The sequence below is a fragment of the Mustela lutreola genome, chromosome 8, assembly GCF_030435805.1.
Source record: "Mustela lutreola isolate mMusLut2 chromosome 8, mMusLut2.pri, whole genome shotgun sequence".
Classification (NCBI taxonomy): domain Eukaryota; kingdom Metazoa; phylum Chordata; class Mammalia; order Carnivora; family Mustelidae; genus Mustela; species Mustela lutreola.
The window spans coordinates 7,261,541-7,277,531 of NC_081297.1; the positions used below are offsets into that span (position 1 = coordinate 7,261,541).

At 46.6% G+C, this 15,991-nt stretch overlaps 1 protein-coding gene across 5 annotated transcripts in view; it reads right to left on the reverse strand.

The window, feature by feature from the left end:
- SFMBT2 (Scm like with four mbt domains 2) overlaps positions 1-15,991 on the reverse strand; it is a 228,742-nt gene that overhangs the window by 109,806 nt on the left and 102,945 nt on the right. For 4 of the 5 annotated variants that reach the window (XM_059183765.1, XM_059183762.1, XM_059183764.1 and 1 more), the window contains exons 5-6: positions 9,832-9,920; positions 7,919-8,165 (exon numbers count right to left, since the gene is read on the reverse strand). In XM_059183765.1, coding sequence (XP_059039748.1) covers positions 7,919-8,165; positions 9,832-9,920 — 336 coding nt within the window. Of the gene's footprint in view, positions 1-7,918; positions 8,166-9,831; positions 9,922-15,991 lie in introns of those variants that run through there. The other variant, XM_059183766.1, reaches the window with a different exon arrangement.

Consider the following 15,991-nt stretch of genomic DNA (forward strand, 5'->3'; position numbering starts at 1 on the left):
CTTAGTAGGTTTCTGACATATTTGGGGGAACCCAGTGAGGCCCCGGTTAACAGCTGTACAGAAAATGGATGAATGGTCCCTCTGACACCCACAGCAGGGCAGGGGTGCTGAGGGAGAAATCTCTGATCACAGGGTCCCACAAAGGAGGGAGAGGGACCTGTTCACAAATTGTCCCAGGAGTATTTGGGGGGGGGTGGTTTCAGCTCAGAGGCCCTGGACCAGAATCTCAGTGGAGGGCTCGAGGAGGCAAAGCCCTGTCACCCCGAGGGCAGCAGGTCACAAGAGCCTGGGCGCAGGACAGAAACAACGCCCGAGAGCCTAGAGTTCCGGGGTAGGTGAGAACAAATTCACCTTCCCAGGAAGCTGGAAGCTGTTCACCGGGGAGTTCAGCCCTGGCGTGGTAGCAAAAGGGGAAGCAAGCCACGAGAAAGGACGATGGCCAAGGACAAGACAGGAAAGGTGGGTCAAGGCCGGAGAAGGTGCACAGAGCTGGTGCTGAATTCCCGCGGTCTGGGGGCAGGGGAGCCCCTGAGACAGAGAGGAGGCCAAGAGAAGGGTGGTCCATGAAAACTACGCAAGACCAGAGCGAAAGCAAGACCAGCTGGCCAGAGCTGGAGCCGGACTCCCAGAACCGAGCCAGGTGACTCAGTGACATACAGAGCCCCGTAGGGACACTCGCTGCCCTTCCTGACACCTGTGTCTACAAGCACCTGGCAGGGCAGGCCTGGGGGTCCTCTGTATCATCCCCGAAAGGCGAGCCCCCATCCTCCAGGTGCTATCTCCCTCCCAGCAAACCAGAAGCTCGGGGCTACAGATGAACACTGCTGTTCCCCCAAGGTCATTAAGTTGAAATCCTAAGCCCCAAAGTGATGCTTAGGAGCAGGGGGCTTTGGGAGGTCATGAGGGGGGAGCCCCCATGATAGGATTACTGCCCTTACAAAGGAGAGCACAGAGAGTCCCCTCGCCCCCCGCCATGTGAAGACACTGCAAGAAGGCGGCCCTGTAGGGCCCAGGAAGCCAGCTGGACCCTCAGCAGACATCGGATCTGTGGGAGCCCGCATCTCAGATCTCCAGGCTCCACAGCTGCATGAGGGAGAAATGCCGCTGGTCAGAAGCTGCCAGGTCTGTGCTATCGATTCCCTGGAGCAGCCTGAACAGACCAAGAAGCCCAGGTTCCACAGGATTTGGATCTCTGTCCTACAATCTTAAGATCCTCTGTCTTCTTTCTGGGGCCATAAAGCCCTGATAATGAATGCAACCCCACAGCAAGGCCCCCCTCTCCTAGAAGGTGAAAATCAAATGCAGGTTTTTCAGGACACTCGGGCACCTGCGAAAGCTAAACACCTAATGTTTCCAATAAGCGGAGAACAACATTCCATGTGTGCATTTCATTAGCCAGAGAGGCGCCTGGTTACACCGGCAAGTTTATGGACAATAAACAGCGCCATTAAAAGAACATAAACCATTTTCTTAAAATGATTGTGTCACAGGTAATTTAATAGAGTGTATCATGTTGATTTCTGTTTGTGGGCAAGTAATAAGCAATTAAAATCGGCCCCAATCCGTCTTTAACTAGAAGCCTCGGTGAGCATGGGGCGATTCCCCCTCTGAGCGAGCATTTGGAGGGCTCCTGCAAAGGGGAGAGCTGCAGAGAGCAGGAGAGGGGCCTGAGACCACCAGCTCGCAGCCTCAGACTAAATGAAGCCTGGAGGGGCGATCCCCTTTGTTCAGGCACCCTACACGGACTGCTCCCTCCTTCTCTCCCCGGTGAGCAAAGGCTGGTCTATGGTTGTTAACAGATGGTGGGAAGACTAGGAACAGAAATGTTCATGTCTCCCCACAAGTAATATGCTGAAGCTCTAAAGCCCAAAGGGATACTATCTGGAGACGGGGACTTTGGGGGGAGGGTAATCAATGCTAGATGGGATCACAAGGGTGGGGTCCCCATCCTGGGATTAGTGCCCTTATAAAGAGACCCCAGACCTCTCGGTCTCTCTCCCCTCGTGTGCACATAAAAGACACCGTCCACCAAGCAGGAAGCGGGCTCTCCCGAGAACTCAACCCTACTGACACCCTCATCTGAGTCCCCCATCCTCCAGAACTGTGACAACATCACCTGTGTCGTCTGAACCCCCCGTCATGGGTATTTCTTTATGCCCACCTGCGCTAACTGATACACAATTCATTTCTGGACTGTTTCTTCACTAAGACATAGTTCACAAACTCCCTGACTCCAGGTACTATCTAAAAGAAAAAGAAACAGAAACAGGCAAAGAAAAAGAAAAAGGGAATGTTGACATAAAGATGGCGAAGGCAAAAAAAAAAATACATATATATATACACACACACACATATATATATACACATACACACACACATACATACATACACACACATATGGAGAAGCATCTAGAGATGAGAAAGACCTCAAAAAGTTTCGTGTCCTTAGGTTCTGCAAAAACATGTAAGACCTTGCTTTCCGAGCACCCAGAAATATGAAAACAGGCGGGGTCTCTAAAAAACTCCTGACCTCAACGATCTACTTAAATTTCTTAGGAAACCAAATATAACCATGAAACTCTTCTTACAGACTGAATACCCAGAAAATGCCCATCGCTTGCGGAAACCTAAACGCTCAGCAGCACAGCAAACACAGAGTTAGACCCATTTCACAGAGGAGAAAAGGCAAGGGACTGCCCAGGGCTCTGTAGCGAGGAGCAGACGTGCAAGGAGAAGCGAACTTGGACCTTGGTTCCAAGTGTCTGTTCTCCTTACTCTGCCGGCTTCCTCTAGCTGGAGGCACAGGTGAACTCTTCTAGAGGAACAAGAACGATCAGGACGTGCACAGGCCATATTCCCATGCAAGGAGTAGGTCCCGGAGCTCTGCTGGGCGCTCACCAGCAGGGCATCTCTGCTTGATCAGACGCTGTCTTCAAAAGCTCCCCCTACCTCCATCAGGGGCAACGCAGACAGCCCAGTCCCGGCCATCCTAGGGGGTGTCTTCACTCCAGGACCTCCCCTCCAGGTTGGCTTCCAAAGCCCCATCCATTATTTGGCTCCTGGAAGGTGGACTTGGCTGGTTCCTGCCCTCCCTGCAAACATACCCAACCTTTTAGTCAGTCGATCCATTTGACGACTATTTGCTGAGCACCTACTCTGTGCCAGGCACCAGGGAAACCGCAGAGACATAGACCCAGATGTTCAGTGTTCAAGGAGCCACTAAAACCTCCCTGGTGGGAACAGCGCCCGGGGGTGGGCCACGCTACATCTAGAAGAGCAGCACCCTGATGACAGGGCACTCAGGGCAATGTCAGTGGGTCACAGGGGAGGCCAGTGTGCAGGAAAATCCCACCATGAGTGCGGTGTGCCTTCCGTTTGACGCAGAAGGAAAGGGGCTCCTCCACATCTGCCTGATTTTTAAAGCTGATTTAATTTATGAAAACATCGCAATTCCTCTTCCCCCTTTCTCTGTGCAACTTGCAATGTCAGGGTAGCGTCGGAGGAAAAGACTCGGGCTGGGAGCTCAGACCAGACGCCAGCGTTCTAGTTGCGGTTCTGCTTCGGTGGGGTGACCTTGAACCACACAGCACTTGACCTCAGACTTCTGACTCACTAGTGTAAGACAAAGGGGCTGGAACGATGCCTGAAATCACGCCAGTGAGAAGTCTGACCTGACGACCTCCTCCTGCAGGTACAAGGCAAGATGGCTGGGATAGAACATTCTGCCTGATTCTCGCACCGCACTGTCTTTCTTGCCTTAGTTAAAGTTCCCTCAAGCAAAAAACAAACAAACAAGCAAACAAAAGCAAAGAACAAAAACAAGAGTCTTCACTCCAGAGTACACACAGCGGGTCACCAGTGGGGAGGGGGGGTGGGGCACGGGGACACAGGTGACGGGGATGGAGGAGAGCAGCTGTCGTGATGAGCACTGGGTGGCGTTTGGAGAACTGACTCACTGCACTGTACCTGTCTTGGGAAAGCCTGGACCACTAAGGACCTCAGCTGCTGGCCCCCTTCCCTGATCACCTGGCATCTCACCACGGCCTGCTAGCTCAGCATTCGTCACGGACGCTGGAGTCGACCTACACCACCAGCACCTGCCTGCGCTCCCCACCACCACCCTGGGAGCCCTGGATGAAAAGCCCTGACCTATGTTCTCCAATCTGGGCCAGAAATGAAAAGGCGCAGTGACCTTAAGCCTCTCTGATGGATGACATCAAAGCAGCTCCTTTTCTCTGAGGTTCTAAAAAAGAGCTACTTTCTATTTCCCATTTCTACCTCTCTTGGTACAGAATGGTTGGGAAAGATTGTGTCCTTTGAAAAAGTAGGAGGATTAAGTAAACTGCAGGCAGAGCCGTGGTTTGTTTCTGTAATGGTGGTGGTCCATGGGGTCGCCCAGCCCAGCAGGCAGGCAGGCTAGGGAGTCGCACGACTTCCTCTCACAGTGCACCAGAAACATCTGTCCCCTCCACCCCCACACCTCCAAATCCCCCTCTCCCACCACTTAACACCTGGGAGTAAGAACAACATCTAATATCTTTATGCAAGCATGAGATTTTATTCCCACCTATATTTCAGTTGAGGAAGGAGCACTACCATATAAGTTTTAAATGACTCTGGGTCTTGAAATTAATTTACACAAACCCAAAGTAACAAGTATTATAATGATATGTAATAATTATTATATATTATTGTCAATAACAGCCCAATGATGGAAATAGCCTGAATGTCCACGGACTGATGAATGGATAAAGAAGAGGGTGGGGCGGGTATATGTGATGGAATATTACGCAGTCATCACAAAGGATGAATCTCGCCATTTGCAATGACATGAATGGAGCTAGAGAGTATAATGCTAAGTTAAGTAAGTCAGTCAGAGAAAGGCAAATACTGTGATTTCACTCATGTGGAATTTTAAAAACAGAACAAATAGGCAAAAGGAAAACAAGAGAGAGAAAGAGACCAAGAAACGAATTCTTCATTCTAGAGAACACACTGCTGGTCACCAGTGGAGAGGTGGGTGGGGGATGGGGGAGCACAGGGTATGGGGATGGTGGAGAGCAGCTGTCATGAGGAGCCCCCACCATGGTATGGAAGTGCTGACTCCACTGTGGGCTTATCTAACCCTGCATGTCAACTAACCAGGATTTAAATAAAAACTTTAAATAAAAATAACAAAACACACAGGTCATAATCACAGCCCCGTATGCTGTTCTGCTAAATGAGTTTTTGTCTTACAACTGCTTCAACTGAAGAACTGAAGGCCACATAGGGAATACCCTTTGGCCTTTTACGTTCCTCTTCCCGTGCAGAACTCCTCTTGCCAACAATTCGAATGTTGGGAAAACCACTTCTTAATGATGAATACCTTCCATGTTCTTTAAGGACACTCATGAATTCCCCCATGAAATGGACAATTCATGCCCAGAAAACTACTAAGACAAGTAAACACAATTTATTCTTATCTTATAAAGACATTAAATTATCTACAAAAGAGAAAGCACTCTCCTATGCAAATATTTCCCAAGTTTCTATGGCGACACTTTCCATTCTTGCTTTTGAGGATGAGTCCCATGACTTCACAGCAAAGGAACACTAAAGAGAACCTAAGAAGCCACTAATAATACATCACTTTGCTATAAATGTTCACACTGGCAAATACAGGGATCTCCTAAAATTTATAAAGCAATTAGATACTAAGCTAAGATTTATACACCCAACTTCCCACACAAAGTAAATTTCTCCTGCTAGGTTATGAATCCCAAGGCAAATGTGAGCTTAGATCTTTTCTCAACATTGACAGGCCCTTTGTTTGTCATCATAGTCCAAAATTACTCAGGGTATATAAATGGATTTTCTGGCTGCTTCTCAAAATGTTGACAACAATACTACTGATAAAATACCATGTTACGTGTCTATATGTCTGTCAAATTCAACAAATGCAAAATACATGACATACAGAACCAAGATTTTTTTTTTTTTTCAATTAAAGCAGCTGAGTGACAGAAAGGAAAAACATTGTTAAGTCTTTGGTTTCATGTACTCGAGACAAGCACTGGCAACTAATAGGGGAGGAAAAAAATCTCTGGCAACTTTAACAAAGCATTTGGCTCTTCACTTCCGATATACCTGGTGAAATCCCAACAATCTCTGGGAGAAATTAATATTTCTATACCTTGGCACCTTTAATTCCATAAAGACCCAACATTTTTTTTTCCCCCCTGAGGATACCTATCAAAAGGTTGGTAAGGCCAGTATGGGCAGCAGGAGGAATGGGAAGAAATGAGCAAAGGGCCCAGGAATTTGAACTAGAGTATATTCCCCTCTCTCCAAGCTAGATGACCCTGGACAAGTAGCTTAATGTCAGTCTCAAATTTTCTCTGCTGGAAAAGGTAATATTCACACCACACCTGTAGCTTCTTTTTGTAATCAAAACAAACAACACAGCAGATGTAAAATCACCTGTCACATAGTAAACATTCAAAATGGTTAGTTTGTAAACAAGATTTTGGCCCGGTGGGGTATGTCAGGAAGCACGATGCATTCTTCTATCCAATGAAGTCTGTGGAAAGTCATTTGACAGGGCATTTGGAGCTAATTAAAATCCATGATGTGCCAGAAAAAAAGTATGATGATCTTCTGTTTGCTCTTTCCAGGTCAGGACAAATTATATAATGATAAGCATTTGGTTGGATAGTCGGATGGATGACTGGCTGGTTGGCTGGCTGAATGGCTAGTTAGACAGATGATGGGTGGATGGATGGATGGATGAAGGATGGATGGGTGGATAAATGGATGGATGGATGGGTGGATGGATGGATCGATGGGTGGGTGGATGGATGGATGGATGGGTGGGTGGATGGATGGATGGGTGGGTGGATGGATGGATGGATGGATGGATGGGTGGATGGATGGACGGATGGGTGGGTGGATGGATGAAGGATGGATGGATGGACAGATGGATGAAGGATGGATGGATGGACAGATGGATGAAGGATGGATGGATGGATGGGTGGATGAAGGATGGATGGATGGACAGATGGATGAAGGATGGATGGATGGACGGGTGGATGAAGGATGGATGGATGGACAGATGGATGAAGGATGGATTGATGGACGGATGGATGAAGGATGGATGGATGGATGATGGATGGATGATGGATGGATGGATGGGTGGGTGGGAGGATGGATGGATGGACAGATGGATGAAGGATGGATGGATGGACGGATGGATTAAGGATGGATGGATGAATGAAGGATGGATGGATGGATGGGTGGGTGGATGGATGGATGGATGGATGATGGATAGATGGATGGGGAGGTGGATGGATGGATGGATGGATGAAGGATGGATGGATGAAGGATGGATGGATGAAGGATGGGTGGGTGGATAAAGGACGGACAGGGGGCAAATGGGTGGGAGGCTGGGAGGCTGGAGGTTGGGTGAGTAGCTGGATAGGTGGGTAAACAGATGGGTGGTGGATGGGTAGATGGAGGGAAGTATATGGATGAATGGAGACGGATGGACAAATGAATGGATGAGTGAGTGGGTGGATGACTGGAGGATGTATGGACAGACAGAGATTTTGGAACCAACTTCCAAGACTATCAAAATTCCTAAAGAAAAAGGGAGAAAATGACCAAGTCACAGTCCCGTGTGTCTTTCATTAGTGAATCAGTGATTCCAGAGGAATAAGATCAGCTTCACCACAGCCTCCACCACTTTCTCCTTCCAGAACACTACTGAGGTCTTGAGTTCTGTTTTCCATAGAAGAGTTTTCTGCAGTCAAAATGCTTAACGTTCACATACGCACGTGTAAAAGATACCAGGGAGCTAACAAACTCTCCAGAGACACATCCAGGAAAACATCACATCCTTTACCAAATACTTCGCAGCAGCAAAAGCTTTGGCCCTTACCTGAAGGTGGGTCCATTCTGTATTTATTCTCTTGACACCAACCAACTGGTCGAAGTCTGTAATCCAAGTAAAACAACCACTGGTCATAGGATTCAGTGTCCTCCAATCCCACATAGCGAAGGCGTAATCTTCCTCCAACATTTTCAATCACACTAACTATCCAGTACTGAAAAGGGCTCTGAGAATCCTGAAGTTCTATTAAGGAATCAACTGTAATGAGGTCTATAGGGCCTTTCCCTCGCAGAGGCTGTTTAAACAGAAGCAAAACTCCTTATTTTAAACTTTATTTTAAGGTTCTCATGGAAACAGATGACAGCAGAAGATAATATTTTTTCACACCATCATCCAAGCTACTGGCAAACAGTCTGGTGTTTCCCTCCACCCCCAACCCCTTCCCACTCCTTCCACACACACGTTCATTCCCCCGGCCCTCTGTCCAACAACAAGAATCACAAGTAAACACAACATAACAGTTTGCGCTCGGCTCTCACCAAACAAATCACCCTTCCCAGATAAAATGGCATTTGTTAGAAATAAGCATCCTTTTAAGAAGACTTACACCAAACTGGCCTCCCACTAGAAAATATGTGGTAGCTCAATGTCTCTTCTCCCAGACCATGGGGCTATCAACATACCCCACGACTCAAGAGACATTCATCTGATCACAGCTACCATGTGAATGATTAAGACGCTCGCATACTTTTAAGTGAGCAAAGCATGAACACGTATCAAGGACGTGTCTAACACACGTGAATGATCAGCTACCTGAGACAATTACATAGTTATTTCTATACTCGGTCCCACTGTTGGTTTAGAGAACGTATATATATATATACATATATTTATATAATTAGTGCCCCGTATAAGCAAACTTCTCAGCATACACTGGCACATGAAAAGGGTGTTTGTTTAGTCAGTCTTGTAGGCAAATATGTTAAAAAAATATGAACAAAGTAAGATAATTCGTCCTTCTAAAAGGGTGAAGAATCGTCATTTTGATTTGCTAACCAAACAAATCAGGAGCTGTTAAGATAAGCAAATATACCAGGCAAAATCTTCACAGAATAAAACCAGATAACCGTGTCTTAGACAGCAGTGCTCCAAAAGTCAATGTCATTTATGAGAGGAGGGAAATTCACCATTAACATTAAGAGAATAATGATATCGTCAAGAACCATATCATATTCTTGTTATTTCACTTCCCCCTTTCTTCAAGGGGCATTCCCTAACCAGATGTGGTGACTCAATCATTACGTATGACAGTAGGGCGCTCCTTCTGCTCTACCATATAGAGTAAAGATCAAAGTGCTTTATCACACGGTTACTGCCAAACGAACCATCACGACCGCAGATCACCTGTTTTTTCTTCGGCACCTTAAGCATACCTTAACCACACTGAAATAGGATTCGTCAATACCCCTGTGGTCTTCAGAAGGGAGGCTGATTCAATTATTACTCAACACGCGTGCGTTGTTGGCATGCGCGTACTCAACCAGAACGGAAGAGTCACTGGGACCATTTGTTAGCACACTCCCAGACTCTAACAGGGCATGCTCATGCTTCGTGGTCACATCTACAGAAGAGGTCTTCTCCAGGATTTCATTTACATTCGCGAATACAGGACAGAGGCTCCCATGTAGGGGATAACAGAAAGATAACCTAACGATAGCATTATTTAAAAATCTGTTCACACAGAAGCCAGTTTTCCACTTATTGATTGTACCACAGATGCAGAAGCTTTGGTGCCATGAGAATCATTACCTTAAACAATTCGGAAGGAAAAAAACAGGAAGTTAGGCTATCTGGACAGAACATCCACATGTACATGTGTACCCACTGAAGGATATAGGCAAAGGTGCTCATGCAACCGTGAGGCTTCAGACACAGACTAGCTGAGAAACAACAATACATACACCTTCCAGGAGGTTGGCCGGCGCCGTCCGGGAACCAGTCAAGTCACGAATGAGGAATTCCGTCCAGTCTGTGTACTTCTCTTTGATTGCTGGCAAGACAAAAGAAGAAGAAGAAAAAACACACCTCAGCACAGCAGGCGAGTATCAGGTTCAGTTTAAAATCAAAGCACTTTTCTTTTTTTCAGATTTTAGTTTTTATTTATTTGACAGACAGAGATCACACACAGGCAGAGAGGCGGGCAAGAGAGAGAGAGGGAAGCAGGCTCCCTGCCGAGCAGAGAGCCCGATGAGGAGCTTGATCCCAGGACCCTAGGATCATGACCCGAGCCAAAGGCAGAGGCTTAAACCCACTGAGCCACCAGGCGCTCCTCAAAGCACTTTTCTGTACACCTGTGTTGTTTTGATACTTTTCTTCATTTTAAGCATCACACTGGAGAGCTAACACGATGACCAGAAATCTGCCCACAGTGGGTGACCTTGTGCCTGTGGCATGCTCGCGCTTGCTGGGCATCGGGGGGATTAAAGAAGGGGGAGCCCTGAAGTTTGAGGAGAATGTACTCGGGCATTTCTGCGAGAGAAAAGCAGATAGCGTGAAGCACGGAATTCAGGGAGGGGGAGGGGGATTCCAAGAAGGAAGAGACCAGGGAGGGACAGAAGTCAGAGGACCATCCCCAGGTGGAAAAACAGCAGCGGGCTCTGAGTGACACCGGATTCTGCAGGTGGAGACAAGGAAGAAGGGGCTTTCTGACTGAGAGGCCCGGGAAGGGAGGACGGAGACGAAGGCCGCACAGTTGTTGACCGACTCTGGCCCCGGCTGAGTACAGGGCGCGGGGAAACAACACCGATCAACAGCCCAGAAAGCAGACACGTTAAGTCAACAGGAAATCTCTGCCTAACTCGTATCTGAAAATAGCACAGAGGCTTGAATGGAAACAAAAGAGGCCAACGGCAGAGAAACCGAGGTAAGGAGTGGCTACAGCTCTCCAAGGACAAAAGCGAGGGGACCGCAAACTGCGGGGACCACGTTGAGAGCAAGGAAGGAATGTAGCGGAGACATCCTGAAGAACGACATTTCAGACGTTGGAAGCCAACCATCTCCGAGTGCTGAGAACCCGAGACTAGAGGAACAGGACATTCCTGGCACATCTCCCAAAGTACAGATCTCCAAAGGCTTCACCCGGTGACATCCACACCCAGGACAGGCCCAGAGCCTTCCCGGGGCCTCACAGGCTTCACGAATCAGCAACTCAGGAGAAGCATGGCCCAGATTCCCGCCTACCCACTCCATGGATCACGTGGGGAGCCAGCAGGCCAGGGAGCACTGCCTAGAATACATCCAGTACTTAGCCTCTGTGGAAAGTTCCAGATGCAAGTGGTTTACACGTTGCCTGTGTTCTGCAGAGGCACAATACAACAATTTCTTGCTCACACCTCAAGGAGCAGGTACCGTAGCAGGCTCTGCCCTCACTGGTTACAACTGTGAGTAATTTACCCACTTATCTTGTGCTCTCTCCTCATCAGTGTCAGGGTGCTAACAACATTTTCGCCTATGGGCTGCTAGCAGTTTTAGAGAAGATACACACATCAGTGAAACCTAACCATACCGGCACACACCAGGCAATTAATAAGAAGCAGCTCGTCTTGTTGTAAGCGTATATTAAAGTATGACACACTCTCACCAAGTATTTACTGTTCATTCCCACAAATGCCAGGCTGAGGCTGCACACGTGCGCTGGCCTGATCACCAACAAAAGCGGGGACAGCAGCGACTGCCACCACTAACCCGCATCCCAGTCAATATGCCTCCCTCACACACTAAGGATCCGAAGACAACCAGAACCAAAAGGGAAGAATTCGGGCAACATAAAGGGGATCCGGACAAGGCTGCAAAGTCCAGCTTTCCCCCATTCGATGCCCCAACCACGGTTTTGCTTAAAAAGGAGCAATTCACCCATTCATCAGCTTCTACCGCTAGGCTTTTTGCTCAAATAAAATACCATCTTCCTCATTTCTACATACACACTCATAAGGTAATGCATCTATTTGGGGGCAGGAACTGTTACGGTGTCCTTTTCTGTCCTTAAAAGTGTAGCCATCATTATTGAATGCTGTACCCATTTCTAAATTAGCCCCCAACTGTGTACGAAGTGATTTGTGTCCCCCCATATTCCTACTGAATCCTAATGTCCAATGCGACAACATTAGGAAGTGGGACCCTTGGGAGGTAACTAGGTTTTGCGGAGGTCATGAGGGTGGAGCCCTCCTGATGGGATCAGTGAGACCCCAAGATCCTCGACCCTCCCACCCCGTGAAATTCCAACAGAAGGAAGCAACCCTCAACCATAGAATCTGCTGCTGCCTTACTTTGAACCTCCAGCCTCTGGAACTGTGAGAAATAAATCTCTGTGGTTTACAAGGCCCAAAGAGCACGGTATTTCTGTTACAGCAGCCTGAATGGACAGAGACCGCCCTCCTGCATGCCCGCGGTTACCGAGAAGACCAAAAGGAAACGGCATACAAGACAACGGAATGAAAATCTGTATTTCCCCTGTACTTTCCCAGCATAACTTTAACTTCCTCTGGGTCTCGGGATCATTGTGACAGTGCTCTGGGGGTGACGTTTCTAACTAACTTTTCCCAAGTTCATAGAAATAACAAGGGTCACCCCCAGCTTCAAACTCAAGTATGCAGACGCCAATCCTACCCGGAGTCTTTCCATGGGAATCTATGACTCTCAAAGCTTCTGCATACAGATAAATCAGTAATTTGTAGGCATGATAGAGATAATATGAAAATTACTGTCTAACCCGAAGTTTCAAGATGAGGACAATATACAACTGTGCCAAGCAAATATGCATTCCTTATTTCTTTATCAAAAAATGACAATCAGCCTAGCTGGGTGAAATATGGTCCCATATCTGACAGATTTATGTCCATATCCACTACAAGAAGAAAGTTCAATGGCTTATTTAAGGGGTGGTTCTAACATCCACATAATCCAAGTGAACATTGAAATTAAAAATTTTTATTTTTTTTTAAAGATTTTATTTATTTATTTGACAGACAGAGATCCAAGTAGGCAGAGAGGCAGGCAGAGAGAGAGGAGGAAGCAGGCTCCCCACTGAGCAGAGAACCCGATGCGGGGCTCGATCCCAGGACCCTGAGATCATGACCTGAGCTGAAGGCAGAGGCATTAACCCACTGAGCCACCCAGGTGCCCCTGAAATTAAAAATTTTTAAATAAGCCATCACCTTATGAAGACATCGTGTAATGTTGAAATTGAAGTGGGTTGGGCTGTAGTAAGAGAACAGTAGAGATGCTTCTAAAATTATACCTTGTGAGCCCTCCAGCCCAGAGCCCCTATAACTATCCATTAATGTCTCTACACAAGGCTCTGAAGCAATCTTTCTTGTGCCACACAGTATCTAGACAAATTACTCTCACTAAAAAAATGGATCTTAGCTGCAAAGATATATTAACAACTTCTGATTAAGAAGTAGAGAGGAAACAGTTCTCAGAAATACTGTTACTTTTTAAAATATATATATTTTATTTATTTATTTGGCAGAGAGACAGAGCACAAGCAGGGGGAGCAGCAGGCAGAGGGAGAGGCAGGCTCCCAGCTGAGCAGGGAGCCCAGTGCAGGACTTGATCCTGGGACTCTCAGACATGACCTGAGCCAAAGGCAGGTGCTTAACTGAATGGGCTGCCCAGCTGTTAACAGACAGAACCACCCAAACACTGCGACTTTTAAAAGAAAAACTGTTCTGGTCAACATTTAGTTCTCAAAACTCAATATTCAAATGTAAAAAATCGATTAGAGAAAATACCACCATATGTATTTTTTAAAACTATGCAAAACAAGTCTAAAATTTGCAGTCAATGGACTTATTTTGAGTAATACTAAATTCGGTTAAATTTTAGTACAATAAAAATTGCCTAGAAATACCTTAGAATTCATTGCAACAGAAGCTGACCTGCACTTTCCTGGGTGTCCACATAAGATTCTAATTAGAAGTTCTAAGACTATAAATTTTCATTTACTACAGAATGCCTCTCTTCAAAGACTCAATCAACTAGCATGGCTATAAGAACCATCCTTCTCAAATAGGAAAAAAATTCCTTGCCCTCTGGTCATTATCTTTTCCATCGGATGATCCAGGCATTAAATTTCAGAAGACCTACAACATAGCAGACACCCAAAGACATCGAATGTGAACTCTACACCCAGAAAGAAATGATTAAAATGAAAACAAAATAGATGGATAAAAGTTTGTCCGTAACATTGTAATCATTTCCACATGCTGTTAGCTTATACGGAGACACTCCTGAGAGTTCATACGATTCTCTATTCATAAGAGTAAAATCAGGATCCTCGTATAACCTTCTCATGAACATGTTTCCAAGGTTCTATTCAGTTTTAACATTTTATAAACTTTGCATAGAAAATACATATACTTTAGTCAACTTTGCTTTTTAAGAAATCCAGGTTACACTCGTCATTTTAACACCCCGTGTGGGGAGCTACGCCTCTCTCACTGCAGGACGCAATCATGAACATCAGTTTCAGAAAGAGAAAACACACGCATGTGCGTACACACACACACACACACACACACACCAGAGATGTGACATTCAGAGATGGCCCTTAAGTCCCACAACAGCATTATGGGGATTACAGAGCTACCTATAAAAAGAGTTCCAAACAGGGGTGCCTGGCTGGCTCAGTCCACAGGACATGTGACTCTTGATCTCTGGGTCATGAGTTCAAGTCCCACATTGGGTGTAGAGAGAACTTTGGAGGAAAAAAAAAAAAAGGTTACAAAAAAAATGCAAGTCACCATCTCCCCCCCCCCCACACACACACCCAGGATTTGGGAAGACACCAGTCCTGTTGGACTTCCAGGCCCATCAAGCATACGTAAACACATTCAATGATTCCTCACTTCTCAAGGAGGCCATCTGCTGGGGACACTGGTCTGCGGTTCAGAGCTGCCCCTTCAGCGGGACCCTGAACACGGAGACTTGGACTGAAGTCAGAGGAACACATTCCTCCCCTCTCCATCCGTGTCAACAGGTTGAACAGACAGGTCCACGGGGAATACAGGCTGCGTCATACCTTTCCACTCACCGGGAAGATGGGCAGAGTAATTCCAATGGGCAGTGAACCGCTTTCTGCTGAGCCACTCAGATCTACCCTAGCTGGAAGAAAAGCCAAGCATTCCTGCATCTTAAGAGTCTAAACACACGGAGGCTAATTTTTGTTCATGGCAATTTTCTCCACTCACTGCCAACCAAAGCTTCTTTGAATTTATTGTGTCGCTTGCATTTTTGGTTCTGACTTGCTCTTTGGTTGTTCCCTTCTAGAGCTTTTTCTGCCATTTTCAAAACCTCTTGACACAGTAAAGCAGAGCATTTTCTCCTGCCGTATGCCCAGCATCCTCTCACTCGGAAGGTTGTTTCGTGGTTATGTCTTTCCTTTTCTCTCCTATCAAGTGTTCTCCTGGGGTGTCTGGTGGCCCATAGTCATGCATCACACGTCAACTAGAGCCAACCAAAAAGCTGAAGGGGAAACTTTGTCCCAGAGCAGAGGCTTGTAACTCAGAACGGGTGTTTGGTAACTCCCATCTGAGAAGGAAATGCCTGAACTAGTGTCTTTTTTTTCCCCGAACAGTTCTGTCCATTTCTTCAGAGATGAACCCAGAGGATACACAGTGTCTCTAGTCCTTGGTTGTCCCAATACGGTAGGGAACAGAGAGCCTGGGAAGTGTTCTGACCCCATTAAACCCTGCCATTTCCAGCCTCACCTGGGACTCCCACTCACCCAGCACTGCAGGGACTCCAAGCCCCCCACAACCAAGTGTGAGGCTGCAACGGCCCCCGCCCATCTTTGGCAGTTACCAACCCTTCATGAGCTTTCAAGCTGCAGGAACATTTTTGAGATATCTTTTCTGCACAAGTCTCTCTTCAATTCTCTCTGTGTGGGTTCATGTATTTTTTTTCTTCCTTCACTATCATTTTAAAGTAGCCTCTGGAGGAAGAAGAGATAAATAAAAATGCTCCATCCACAGAAAACTCCTGGCTCACAACAGAACTGGGCTTTACCATAAGGTGTCAGGCAGCAGCCTTTGAGGTATCAGGAAACTATTCTTTAACACT